Below are 12,937 nucleotides of genomic sequence, written 5' to 3'. Positions count from 1 at the left end.
CCAGCACGGGGGGGACAAGTCCAGGGAACGTGTTGCAAAACCCAAGAGAACAAAACCAGGGTCACGGAGGAACAAAACCATCCGTCAACAAGAAGGCAGGGGAGGGCAGCGGCCATCGGCGCGACCCGGTGACGGACAGAGCTCCCGGCGGCTCTGCTATTTCCGGCAGGTCCGGTGCGGCGTCTGCTTCTTCTGCACCTCCAGCCGGCAGCGGCTGCGCTCATCCAGCCAGGGCAGCTCAAAATTCCTGCGGGCAGAGCCGGTATCAGCGTGCTGCAAGGCACTGTCCCCAACCCAAAAGGCACCAGCGCTCTCCCGGTGGGCGATGCCAAGGATGCCGGCCCAAGCGCCGGTGCCCGGCATAGCTCATCCCCGGCCCCCCCCGCCACCGCCGGTGATGCCAGTACTCACTGTGGGGTCAGTTTTGGTAAGGGCCGGCCAAAGGCAACGACAGGCAGGTAGGGGGTGATGAGCAAGCTTTCCACTGCGGGAGAGACACCGGAGCGTTACGCACCCCTTGCCTGCACCCCCCACTGCAGGCAGCACCCCCCGCCTGCCCCCCAACACCCCGCCTGCCCCCCGACGCCAAAGGCACTCACCGTCATCTGGCTCAGGGAAAAATGAGGTAACTTCAGGCTCCGACTCCTGAATCCCTTTCCTTTTGTACATTCGGAGCTGCAGCCGCTGTAGAATTCTCTGTTCCCTGATCCGCTGAATGTCCCACCTGGAAAACACGATGCCCCGGGCGGTGAGAACCCGCAGGCAGCGAGCGGGCAGGTGCCTCGACCCTCCCGGGGAGCTCGGGGGCTGCACCGGTGCTGCCAGCGATACAGGAGCATCCCTTCTCCGGCAGCGTTCCTGGTTCCCATTCCAGGTGCCAGCTGCGCCCTGGGCGACCGGATCCCGTGTCCCCATCCCACCAGGTGACACCCTGAGGCCCTTCCCTGTGGGAGCGGGTGCAGACCACCTGCTCCACTGCAGACCCCGGGCCCCCATCGCCCTCTTTGCTCCCACCTTTTCCTTCGTTTCTCATCCAGCTCCAGCTTCGCATGCCGTTTGGAAAAGACGCTGTCGTCCAGGTTCTGCAACGACAAGACGGGGATGAGCGCATCCTCCCGGCACCGGCAACCCTGACCACAGCCCTGAGCCGCTGCAGCGCAGAGGGGCTGGTCCTTCACCCCCACCCCAGCCCTCCGACTGCAGCCAGGGTTTGCCGCGCTGTTTACGCCAGATGACGGGACGAGATTCCGCTGGGCCCACAGCGGCAGCAAACACCACAAGCCGCTCTCCTGGAGCGGTGAAACAGCCGGGAAGGCGCCTGCAGCAACGCCAGCTCTGATGGCGTACGTACCTCCAGGAGGTCCGAGGGGTTGGGGTCTCTCAGGGGCTCCACGACATGGTCCCTCCAAGATGGAACTGCAGGGCGAGAGGCCAGGCTGTCACCCTGTGCCGGGACCCCTCACAGCCCCGCGCTCCAGCCCCATGCCCGCCTCACCGCTCCTTTCCAGCCCATCCCTCCCTTGGGGAGCGCAGCTCAGCCTCCCCAAACCCTCATCCTGAGCCGGGCTGGGCGATGCCGACGGCTGAGGGGAGGCAGACACCGGAGGGTGAGCTCGTCGCCATCCCCCCGGCCAAGTGCACAACCAAACCTGAGCCGCTCCGAGCAGATGCGCCGAGCTCCCACCATGCCAGGGCACTCGGCCATCCAGCGCAGCCTCGCCGGCAGCATCAGCGTCTGCCGCGGCACAGCCCAGTGCTCCCCATCGCCAGCGCTCGCCGCGCTGCGGGACCCATGGATCGGCCAGGAAGGGGTGGCCGGCAGGACAGGACCGCATTTGGGGGTGGCAGGCGACCCCGTGCAGGAACCCACGCCACGCCACAAACCAGAGACGGGTTTCTCAACCGCGAACGGGAAGTTGCTTCACCCCTCGCTCAAACGGGCACGTGGGCTGCTCGGCAAACCAGGCGGCTCAAGCGGAGCGGGGCCAGCAGCCCTGCCCAGCGTGCTGCCCTCAGCTCGGCCGTGCAGGCAGCGGCAGCCTGGCGTGTGCCGGAGCAGGACGAGCCGGGGACGTGGTTCGGGAGAGCCCAGCGCCAGCAGCGGGGCCGCTACCGGCCACGGCGGGAGGAGCCATCAGCGCGGCGCAAGGGGCTGCACCTCTCCCACCGCATCTGCAACTCTGCCCTTCGCTGGCTTCGGGGCAAGGGTGCCGAGCCCCGTTCCCCATCCGCCGTGCCGAAGCCAGGGCGGGCAAACCAAACCCCTCTCTGGCCGCCGGCTCTGCCCCAACGCCTGGCACGCTGCTGCCTGCGCCGCGGCGAGCTCTCCATCGCTTACTTGCTACAGTCTCCTCCTTCTTTGGGGAGGGCTCCCGCAACGGCAGCGGCGACGGGGGCGGCTGGTGCCAGCGGCACAAGTACATTTCCGTGGTTGAGAGATAGGGCAGGTCGTCTGTCTCGCTGCTGAAGAAGCCCTTCTCCTTGGGGTGGGCACCAGGGCCCTTCGGCGGGGCCGAGGCTCGGAGCGGGGTCTCCAGGAGCGACCTGGGTTTTTCTGGAGTCTCTTGGCTCCGCAGTTCTCGTTTACAAACAGTTTCGGACAAGGAGCCGCCCGATTCCTCCTTCCCCGGGGAGTGCTTCGGAGTTTTACTCTTCACTTTCGAGAACTCGGACACCAGTTTTTTAACGGGCGTCTTCCTCTCCGCGCTCCCAAACGTCGTCTTTCTGCGGGAGGAAGAGGAGCTGAGCTGGGCGTGCGGATCCTCACCCTGCACCGGGGCTACCGGCACCCCCAAACTAGGGCTGCCATACCAGGGCTGGCCAGAGGCAAGTTTCCAGAGGCGAGAGGGGCTTCCCCAGCATTTTGGGACACCCCCAGCTCCTCACCCAGGCTTTCACAAGGTTTCCCCCAGCCGGTACCCACGGTCCATGGGCTGCGCTCCCGGTGCCAGGCAGCCTCTCCGAGCGGCTCGAGTGCCAGCCCCACGGATGGAGGGCGAAGCCATGGGGAAGGTCCTCCCTGTCCTCCCTTCTCCCCGAGGCCCCGCGCACCCCGCCGCCACGGCCGGACACCCTCTACCTTTTGTGCCCCTTCCCGTTCCTGCCGTAGGGGAAGTGCTTGGGCTGCAGGGTCGGGGGGGGCTCCAGCAGGTCCTGGGGACACTCCAGCGGCAGCTTCTCGCACGCCTCCGCCTCCGGCTTCTCATCCACCTCGAAGGCCTGGAAGATGCGGTGCTTCTCCCGCTCGCTGTCCTTCTTCACCAGCTGCACCCGCCTTTCCATGCGCTCGATCCGCGCAAGGAGCTGCAATGCAGGGAGAGGGTTTATTTCCCTCGCGGGTGCGCTCCCAGGGGTGAACCCCGCATGCACCCCTGCTCCCCCAGCCCTGAGCAGCTGCCTGCGCGGTGCCCTGCCTGCACGTCGCTTCGGCAGGAGGGAAACATCCCAGGGAAGAGCCGATCTGCAGCACCCGCATCTTTGCCGTCAACCGCCTGCAGAAGAGCTCTGGCCCATGCGGTGCAGGACCAGCGGAGGACCGGTGCCACCCCCGCTGCTTTCTGCCTGTAGCAAACCGTGCCCCCGTCCCGGCATTTACCTGATAACTTCTCGGCAATGCTCAGGGTGCAGGAGCACGTTTGCGAGGAGCCCCCAAACAGCACCTACCCCTGTGGAGCCATCCCCGCTCGGGCTCGGCCGGCACCGCGGGCTTCCCGGCACGCCGGGAGTGCCGTGGCTCACGCCTGCCCTTGCAGAGGGGAGAGGAGGCTGAGGACAGCGTCTGCGACCGGCGCTGGGTGCTGCGGGCATCGCACCCCCGGACAGTTTAACTGCAACGCCGGCAGGCAGGGGCTAAGATGTCCAAACGGCACAAAATGGCCACTTTGCTCGCCGGCTGCTTCTCCCCCTCCAGCGCTGCCCGTCCCCATGGCAGGAGGGCCGTGGCCGGCTGCACAACTCGCACGTTTTGAGGAGCAATTTGGGGGTCTTGACCTCTACCCCGCGTGCCCAGGGAGGGAGAGGGCGGTTTGTAATTAAACGTGGGCTTCATTAGAAAGCAAGCACCCAACTCTGTGACACCTGCCCTCGGTCACCCGTCCCCGCCAGCGGGGAGCTGCAGCCATTTGGAGGGGTCAGTTTGGCAAAGCGCAGTGGTGGGGGTCCCGGCGCCCTTGGGGATGCGGCTGCAGGGGGGACCTGGCCTCGGGAAGAGGAGCTGGGAGCAGCCCCAACTCCGTGCCCCTGCCTGCCCGGTGCACCCGGGGTTTGCCGGCTCCCTCTCCCCGGCAGCTTAACCCCCGCCGGAGGACGCTCCACGGTGAAGCCCCATGGCGGCCTCGCCGCAGCGGCTCCTCCATGTTGGAGGACTCGGCACGCTCTGCAGGGACGCAGCATCGCCGTGCGGCCTCGGCCGGCTTCACCACGTGGAGCGACCCTTCCCACCGCAACCGGGGCCACCGCAACCGCCGCCACTGCAGTCGAGCAGAGCCAGCGCAGTCTTCCGGCACACGGCATGCACTGCCCCGCCGGCGCGACGGCTGGGGCAGGCACGGCCTGGCAGGCGGTCGATGCAGGTGCGAGCGTGCAGCGAGGCGCAGCCGCATGCGTGGGGCAACGCAGGCAGGGCAGGCGTGGGGGGCGACGCGCAGCATCCGGAGGGCAACGCGGGGGGGGGGGTACACGTAGGGAGCGATGCGTGGCATCCGTAGGGTGATGCAGGCAGGGCAGGGGCAGCGGGGGTGCGCGCAGCGGGGCAGCACACAGCATAGCCAACGCGCAGCAGGACCCCACGCGGGAGTGGGGGGCGGCAGGCAGCCTTGTGGGGCCGTGGGGGGGGGGCCCCACGCCCGGGGAGGGGGGAGCAGCCCCACATCGGTGGGGCGGGCAGGCAAGCGTGCCCAGCACGGCCGGCCCTGCCGCAGCGGGACGATGGCCCGCGGGCCCACGCGTGGGGCCGTGTCCCACCGCACCACCCCCCCGCGCGGGACGCGGTCCCTTTAAGTTAACCCCCGCGCGGCGGGGCGGGAAGGTGCAGCGGGCCCTTTAAGGCCCCCCCCCCGCGGGCGCGCTGCCATGGCGACGGGCGGCGGCCCGTTAACCCCCGCCGGCCCGCCCCGCCCCGGCCCTTTGTGCCCCCGCCGGTCACCCCGCCCCCCGCCGGCCTTTGTCTGGGGGGGGGCACCGGCCCCGGGGGGGGCATTAACCCCCGGGGGGGGCGGTACTGCCCCCGGGAGGGGGATCAACCCCCTGGGTACCTTGGGGGGGGGGGGTGATGCCCCCCCCCGGGATCAAATGCTCCCCAAGGTGCCACGGGGGGGGGCATTAAGCCCCAAGGGGGGGCATTAACCCCTGGGGTGCCACGGGGGGGGCATTAAACCCCACGGGGGGGGCATTAAACTCCAAAGGGTGCCACGGGGGGGGCATTAAGACCCATGGGGGGGCATTAACTCCCAAGGGGTGCCACGGGGGGGGCATTAAACCCCATGGGGGGGGCATTAACCCCTGGGGTGCCACGGGGGGGGCATTAAGACCCAAGGGGTGCCACGGGGGGGGGGCATTAAGACCCATGGGTGGGCATTAACCCCTGGGGTGGTGCCACGGGGGGGGCATTAAGACCCAAGGGGTGCCACGGGGGGGGGGGGGGGGGGGGGGCATTAACCCCTGGGGTGGTGCCACGGGGGGGGCATTAAGACCCAAGGGGTGCCACGGGGGGGGGGGTGGCATTAACCCCTGGGGTGGTGCCACGGGGGGGGCATTAAGACCCAAGGGGTGCCACGGGGGGGGGGGGGGGGGGGGGCATTAACCCCCAAGGGGGGACATTAACCCCTGGGGTGGTGCCACGGGGGGGGCATTAACCCCCGTGGGGGGGTATTAACGCCTGCGGTGGTGCCACGGGGGGGGCATTAAGACCCAAGGGGTGCCACGGGGGGAGGCGTTAACCCCCAAGGGGGGGCATTAACCCCTGGGGTGCCACGGGGGGGGCGTTAACCCCCCATAGGGTGGCATTAACCACCAAGGGGTGCCATGGGGGGTATTAACCCCAAAGGGGGGGGGCATTAACTCCCAAGGAGGGGCACGGGGGGGGGCATTAACCCCCAAGAGGTGTCATGGGGGAGTATTAAGGCCCAAGGGGGGGGCGTTAACTCCCAAGGGGCGCTACGGGGGGAGGCGTTAACCCCACCATGAGTGGGCATTAACCCCTTCGGTGCCACGCGGGGGTATTAACCCCCAAGGGGGGGCGTTAACCCCTCATGTGCCGTTAACCCCAAGGGGGGGGGCATTAACCCCCAAGGGGTGCCACGGGGGGGGTATTAACCCTCAAAGGGGGGGGCGTTAACCCCTGGGGTGCCACGGGGGGGTGCGCATTAGCCCTCGAGGGGGGTAGCCCCACGGGTGGGGGAGGTTAACCCTTGCTGTGCCGCCTTCCCCCCCCCCCCCTCCCACTCCCCCCCCCCCCCCCCCGGCGTACCGTGTCCCCGCTCGGCCTTGAGCTCCTCGATCTGCCGCTCCTTGGCCTGCAGCTGCTGCTGCTGCTGCTCGATGAGGTCCAGCTGGAGCAGCAGGATCTGCCGCAGGCAGGCCGCCTGCCCCGGCGAGCCCCCGCCGGCCCCCATGCCGCCGCGCCGCGACCCGCTCTTCCACTTGCCCTCGGCGGACGGCGGCGGCGGAGGGCCCGGCTCGGCGGGCCCCCGCTCCGGGCCCCGCTCCCGGCCCCGCTGCGCCCTCCCCGGCGCCGCGCCCGGGCAGCACCGCCTGGTAGCGCGGCCGGGAGCCGGCATCCCCCGCGCCGGCCTGCTTGCCGCCGGCCAGCGGCACCAGCCCGGCCCAGCGCTGCTGCTGCTGCTGCTGCTGCTGCTCCGCCGCCGCCGCCACCCCGCCGCCGCGGCCCTTGTGTGCCCCCAGCGGCGGCGGGTCCCGGGGCCGGCGGGGGCGGCGGGCGGTGCGGTGCGGCTCCCTCCTCCTCCTCCTCCTCCTCCTCCTCCTGGCCCCCCCGGGGCGGCTCGGCCGCCCGGAAGGCGGTGGACCTCATGGCCGGGGCCCCGCCGCTCCGCACCGCCCCGCTACCGCCCGCCGACGCGGCGCAGCGGCGGCCGCCACCGGCAGCGCGGCCCGGGGGACGGCGGGGGCCCCGCCGCCATCAGCGCGGCGCATCCCCCGCCCCGGGCGGCGGCGGCGGGGGCCGCGGGACACGGGCAGGGGCTGCCCCGCCGCCCCCTTCCCCCGCGCGGGGCAGGGGAGGGGCCGAGCCGTGGCCCACGCGGGACCGCTCCACGCGGGGGAGGGGGCGGGGGGGGCAGCGGCCGGTACCGGGGGCGGGTCGAGGCCGGGGCCGGGGCCGCGCGGCGGCCCCCGGTTACCTTTAAAACCGGGCTCTGTGCGCATGCGCCGACGGCGGCCCCGGCCGGGGCGGGGGCGCGGGTGGGGTGGGGGGAGCCGGGACCCCGGAGCGGGGCAAGTCCGCGCGCGGGACACCGCCGGGGACACCCCCGGGGACAGCCCCCCGCCCACCGTCACCAGTCCCGTCCCCCCCCGGGGTGTGGGGTGGTCTCCACGCGCGGCCACGCCGGTCCCGCGTGGGGCGCTAGCCGGTGGGGCCGGGGCCGGGCGGGGGTCCCGGGCCGGCAGTAGCGGGGCGCGGCCGCCCGGTGGCTCCCGAGGGCGGCGGGCTCCGCCCGCAGCGCGCCCGGGTCCCCGCCGCCCACCGGGGCTCGGCCCAGCCCCACGGCGAGGGGACCCGGCGCGGGGGGCACCCTGCCCCGGCGGGTCCCCCCCACCCCACGCAGGCGGGGCGAGGTCCCGCTCTGCGGGGACGGGTTTGTCCTGCGTGAGCCGGGCTCCGCCGGTGCCCCCCCCCGCGTGCGCACACCCCCCCCCCCCGCGGGGTCTGCAGCCCCCCGTGTGTACGCACCTCCCCCCCCCGTGTGCGCGCACACACACAATCCCACGGGGTCTGCAGCACCCCCGTGGGCACATACACGCCCCCACGGGGTCTGCAGCCCCCCCACCCCCCCGGTGCACAAGCCCCCCACGCCCCCGCGGGTCTGCAGCACCCCCCGTGTGCACACACAGAGTTCCACGGGGTCTGCAGCCCCCCCGTGGGCACGCCCACACCCCCCCCACGCCCCCGCGGGTCTGCAGCCCCCGTGTGCAAACACACACGCACAATCCCACGGGGTCTGCAGCCCCCCCCGTGCGCACACAACCCCCCCCACACGCCCACGCGGGTCTGCAGCCCCCCCATGTGCCCACTCACATCTCTCCACACCCCCGTGGGGTCTGCAGCCCCCCCCCCCCCCGCGTGTGCACACACACCCCCCCCTACGCCCCTGCAGGTCTGCAGCCCCCCCCCCGCGTGCACACGCACATGCACACGCAGCCCTGCAGAGCCTGCAGTTCCTGGTGCACACGTGCAAATGCAGGCACCCCACACACACACTCCCCCCCGAGACCGCTGCCCCAGCACACGCACGCACACATACATGCACACGCATGCACACGCATGCACGCCCCGCTGCAGCGAGGGACCGCAGGCACACGCGCACCCTGCAGGCACTGCGGCCCCACTGCACACACGCACGCACACGCACGTACAGCCACCCCCCCCCCCCGGACTGCGGCCCCAGCTTGCACACGTGTGCACACACGCACACGCAGGCGTGCACACGCAGCATTTCCGCTCGACAACCCCCTCCCCGCAGCACACGGGGCCGCGGCACCGGGGACACGCAGGGGACACGCGGGGCACGTGCCGGGGACGCGCGGGGGACACGTGGGGTGCCTCTCCGCAGAGCTGCGTTCACGGAGGGGGGGGGGGGCTCGGGGGGGGGTCCCCCTGCACCCAACACCCCCGCACAGCAGCCCCCCCCCCCCCCCCCCGCGAGTCGCTGGCGATGCCGCGTCCCCACGGCCCGGGCGCTGTCCCCGCCGTGCCTTCCCGCTGCTCCCACGCGTGGCTCCGGGGCGGGGGGGGGCGGGGGTCCCGGTGCCCCGGCCCCGCTGCGGCAGGCCCACGTGCCGCCCGGCCGCCCGCCCGCACATGGCTCTGCAGCAGCGCAGCGCGCAGGGAGGCTGCCGGGGCTAAAAATGGAGCAGGGCTCACATGCCAGCGCCACGTGACGCCGCAGCCAGCTCGCCGGGATGGCGAGGGCTCCCTGCACCCGAGGAGGAGGAGGAGGAGGAGGGGAGCACCCGCTCGCGTGGGTTGGCACAGATGCCGACCGGCCCGGTGCCCCGAAATCCGTGCTCGCCGTGTCCCCCCCCCGCGGGGTCGGGGGGGGGGGGGGGGGGGCTGCCCCACACCCCCAGCGAGCTGCGTTTTGGGGAGGCCAAATACGGGGCCACCGAGGCGTGGGAAAGGGGAGCGGGGTGCCCACACCGCGTGCCCGGGGTTGGGGGGGGGGGGGGTCCATGAGGCCGAAGGAGCCGCCGTGGCCCCCCGGCGCTGTCCCTGCCCTCCTCCTCCTCCTCCCTCCGGCAGCTCCGGGATCCGGGGCCGTGGCGCTGCAACGGGAACACAAACATCGGCACGTGAGATCCGTGGGGCCGCAGCCAGGAGGGGTGCGGGCGAGGGGGGCCAGCGCTGCCGCAGCCCCACCCTGCAGGATTGGGCCACAGGGGTGTCCCCCCCCACCCCCCACCCCACCCCGGCTGCTGCCCACGCAGGGGCTTCCCGGACCACCCCGCACAGTGACCGCACCGGGGGTCCCCCTCTCCCCCAGGGCCCCTGCACCCCTTCTGCACCCCAATATCCCGGCATCCCCCTGATTGCTGGGTGCCTGCACCCTCCCGGGGTCCCTGCACCCCTGCAACCCTCCTGGGGTCTTCGTACCCTCCTGGGGTCTCTGCACCCTCCTGGGGTTCCTGCACCCCCAGATCCTGCACCCTCCTGGGCACCTTGCACCCTCCCTGGATCCCCAGGTCCTTGCACCCTCCCGGGGTGCATTCACGCCTAAATCCTGCACCTCCACACATCTGGGCACCCCTGCACCCCCCAGACCCTGCACCTCCCAGGGTCCCTGCACCCCAACCCAGGTCTGCCCCATCCCACGGTGCTGGAGCATTTGTGGGGTGCCCCCACCCACCGTGGGGTGCCCCTGCCTGCTGTGGGGTGCCCCCACCCGCCCTGCCCCGGGCCAGGCCTGCCTTGTTTACCTGATTTTTTTTCCCTTTCCGCGAGGAGGGGAAAGGCGAGTCCTGGCAGCGCGGAGCTGCCGGCCCTGGCCGAGAGCCGTGGGGAGCAGCCAGGGCTGCTCGCTGCTTTTCAGCTGCGGATCTGCTGCTGCACGGCAGGAAAACACCCCAAAACCCCAGCACCCAGCCCTGCCCGACACCCCACAGCGGCACCGGGGCTCCTGCCCACCCACCTGCTGCCGTCAGTGAGATCCTGTGGGGATGAAAGGGGGGGTCAGGGGTGCGGGACCCCCAAAGCGGGGTGAGACCCCGCATCTCGGGTTGCCCCCCCCACCCCGCAGCATCACACCTACAGCTGGGGAAACTGAGGCATGACGTGGTGGTGGCACAGGGACCCAGCCAGACCCGGTGTCCTCAACCCCATGGGGATGCTGGAGCCCAGCAGTGGGGTTGGAGGGTGTCCCAGCATGGGGTGGGGGGTGGGGCTGCAGCACTGGGGGGTCTGCACCCCGCTGGACCCCCAGAGCCCAGCCTGAGGCAGGGGGGTGACAGGCAGGAGCAAACCCCTGTCCCTGGCAGAGACACCCCCTCTTTCCTGGAAAAGGTACAACAAGGTAAACAAGCCAGCCAGCCCAGAGTAAAAATAAATCATATCCTTCTGCACGCAGGCGTTCCGCCGGCAAGCGGAGCGCGCAGTCACGTGGCATGGCCGCGCGGCACCGCCGGCAACCCGGGCACCGGGGCACGCGGCCACGGGCCCTCACGCCCGCTCCCTGGCACCGGCGAGCTGATTCTTCAGCTGCATCCTTGTCCCCGGGGGACAGCGGGGGTCCCTGCTGCAGGGGAAGGGGCCAGGGTCAGCCCCTCCCGGGGGGGGCATGGCAGTGGGGTGCCGGGGGCTCGGGGTGGTCAGGGGGTGCAGTTGGGGGGGCACGGCATGGGAGCGAGCGGGGACACCACCGGCTGCAGGGCCAGCGCCGGTGGCAGGGGCTGGGGTGACACGTGTGTCCCCCCGCCCGCTCCGGGGCAGGGCTCACCTGGCGCCTGAGCGTGGCGGCACGTGATGACCTTGGCGGGGGTTGAGGTGCCCCCGTCTGCACCACGGACCGATTGGCACAGGCGCCGCCATGTCGGGGTGCACCAGCACCCACAGGGAGCTCCGAGGGGCACAGCCCTGGCCTCTGGGGAGGGTCCCTGCGATGGCTCAGCCATGGGGCTGCCGAGGGTCCGGCGCAAGGCACAGCGGGCACATGCCCAGCTGCAGCACCCCGCCGTCCAGCACCCCGCCGTCCCGGTGGCTTTGGTGGCCCCTTCGCCCCAGCCCTGCTGCCCATGGATTGTCCCCAGCCAGCGTCCCTGCTGCCGGAATGTCCCGGCTGCACCCAGCCTGGGGGCCCTGCTCACAGTGCCCTCGCACTGACCTGCTGTGCCGGGGTCCCAGCCCCACAGCAGGACCCCACAGCAGGACCCCACGGTGGGACCCCCATGGGATCTATCTCGTCCCTCCCAGCCCTGCACCCATCCTGGGGACCCCGGGGAGAGCTGAGCAGCCGGGGTCCGGCCGAGCATCTCTGTGCCGTGTGTCGTGTGCCGCAGCACCGTGCGCAGGGTTGTTTTCCGAACCGAGACGCGTGGCTGAGTCATGGCTAATTGCCGCGGCCCAGGAACGTGCCGGGAGGGGAACGAGGCCCTGTGCAGGGCCAGCGGCACCTGCATGCTCAGGGCAGCCCAGGCACGGCCGGGCACGGCTGCGGTGCTGGGAGCAGGGATGGGGCAGCGAGGGCCCCCCGCCCTGGGGCAGGCGGCCCCCCGGGTCCCCATGCCAGCCTGGCCCCACACATCCTTCCGGGAGCTGCCAGGGTTTCTCCCTGCCGGAGGTGCCGGCTGCAGCGCGGCCACGGCGTCGTGCAACCGCCCGGTGACTCAGGGCGAGGGGCATTTCCTGCAGGGTGATGGGGTGTCCCCAGTGCCGCAGGGCACCCCACGAAGCCGGGAACAGCCCCAGCACCCAGCAAGGGTCCCCGGAGGTCCCCAGCTGAGGAGTGGCCCCATGCACCCACCCAGGCTGGCATCAGGGGGTCCTTGGGGTGCAAAGCTCCGGTGCCCCCCCCCCCCAGGCACCCCCCAGACTCTGCCTGCAGCTCCTGGTGTGGCCAGGGTGCCTGAGGCGTCCCCCCTCCCGTGGGATTAGCTCCGAGGATTTCCCGATGCTGCCACGTCTGTGCTCTGCGCCTTCTCCTGGCTGGGGACCAGGGCAGCACCCAGCATGTTGCACCCAGGAGGGGCTGGCACCCCCCAAAAACCCTCTCCCTGCCAGGGCCATGAGCACCCACAGAGGCCCCGGGTGCTGCCAGGCTGGGCTGGTCCTGGTGCCACAACCCAGATCCGCTCGGCAGCTCTGCCCTGGCACCGCGGTGCCGGGCACGGCACAGCGCTGCAGCTCCTGCGGCAGCCGGGAGCCGGGCCAGGCTGGGCTGCGGCTGCCAGGCACGTGCCAGGCCGGGCACCCCGCCGTGGGCAGCGCATGGCCCCGGTGGCGCTGGGGACAGGCAGGGGGCTTGGGCAGGGGGACGTGGCGGGGGGCTGAGCCGGGCTGGGTGGGCAGGGGTCCGGCTGTGCCACGCTGTGGTGGGTGCTGGGGGCTGTGCCAGGGGCTGCGTCGCTGCTGTGCTGTGCACAGGCATCCCTGGTGCGGTGGGGGTCCTGCAGGGCTGGTGCCACATTGTGCCCGGTGTCCCCAGTACAGGGGACAGTGACATGCAGGGTGCTGGGGGTGCCCCGGGTGTCCCCAGTGCAGGGGACGCTGTCA

At 71.8% G+C, this 12,937-nt stretch overlaps 1 protein-coding gene across 1 annotated transcript; it reads right to left on the bottom strand.

Annotated features, from left to right (window-relative positions):
• Nucleotides 1–156: 156 nt before the first annotated feature.
• On the bottom strand, nt 157–3,303 carry MSL1 (MSL complex subunit 1). Its single transcript, XM_075722875.1, has 7 exons — nt 3,080–3,303; nt 2,339–2,724; nt 1,352–1,458; nt 1,015–1,082; nt 600–724; nt 412–484; nt 157–247 (listed from the first exon to the last, which is right to left on the bottom strand). The coding sequence occupies exons 1-7, from the start codon at nt 3,280–3,282 to the stop codon at nt 157–159; spliced, it is 1,053 nt and encodes a 350-aa protein (XP_075578990.1). The 5' UTR covers nt 3,283–3,303.
• Between the last annotated feature and the right edge of the window lie 9,634 nt (nt 3,304–12,937).

The sequence above is a fragment of the Pelecanus crispus genome, chromosome 18, assembly GCF_030463565.1.
Source record: "Pelecanus crispus isolate bPelCri1 chromosome 18, bPelCri1.pri, whole genome shotgun sequence".
Classification (NCBI taxonomy): Eukaryota; Metazoa; Chordata; class Aves; order Pelecaniformes; family Pelecanidae; genus Pelecanus; species Pelecanus crispus.
This window is presented reverse-complemented; position numbering and strand designations above follow the sequence as displayed.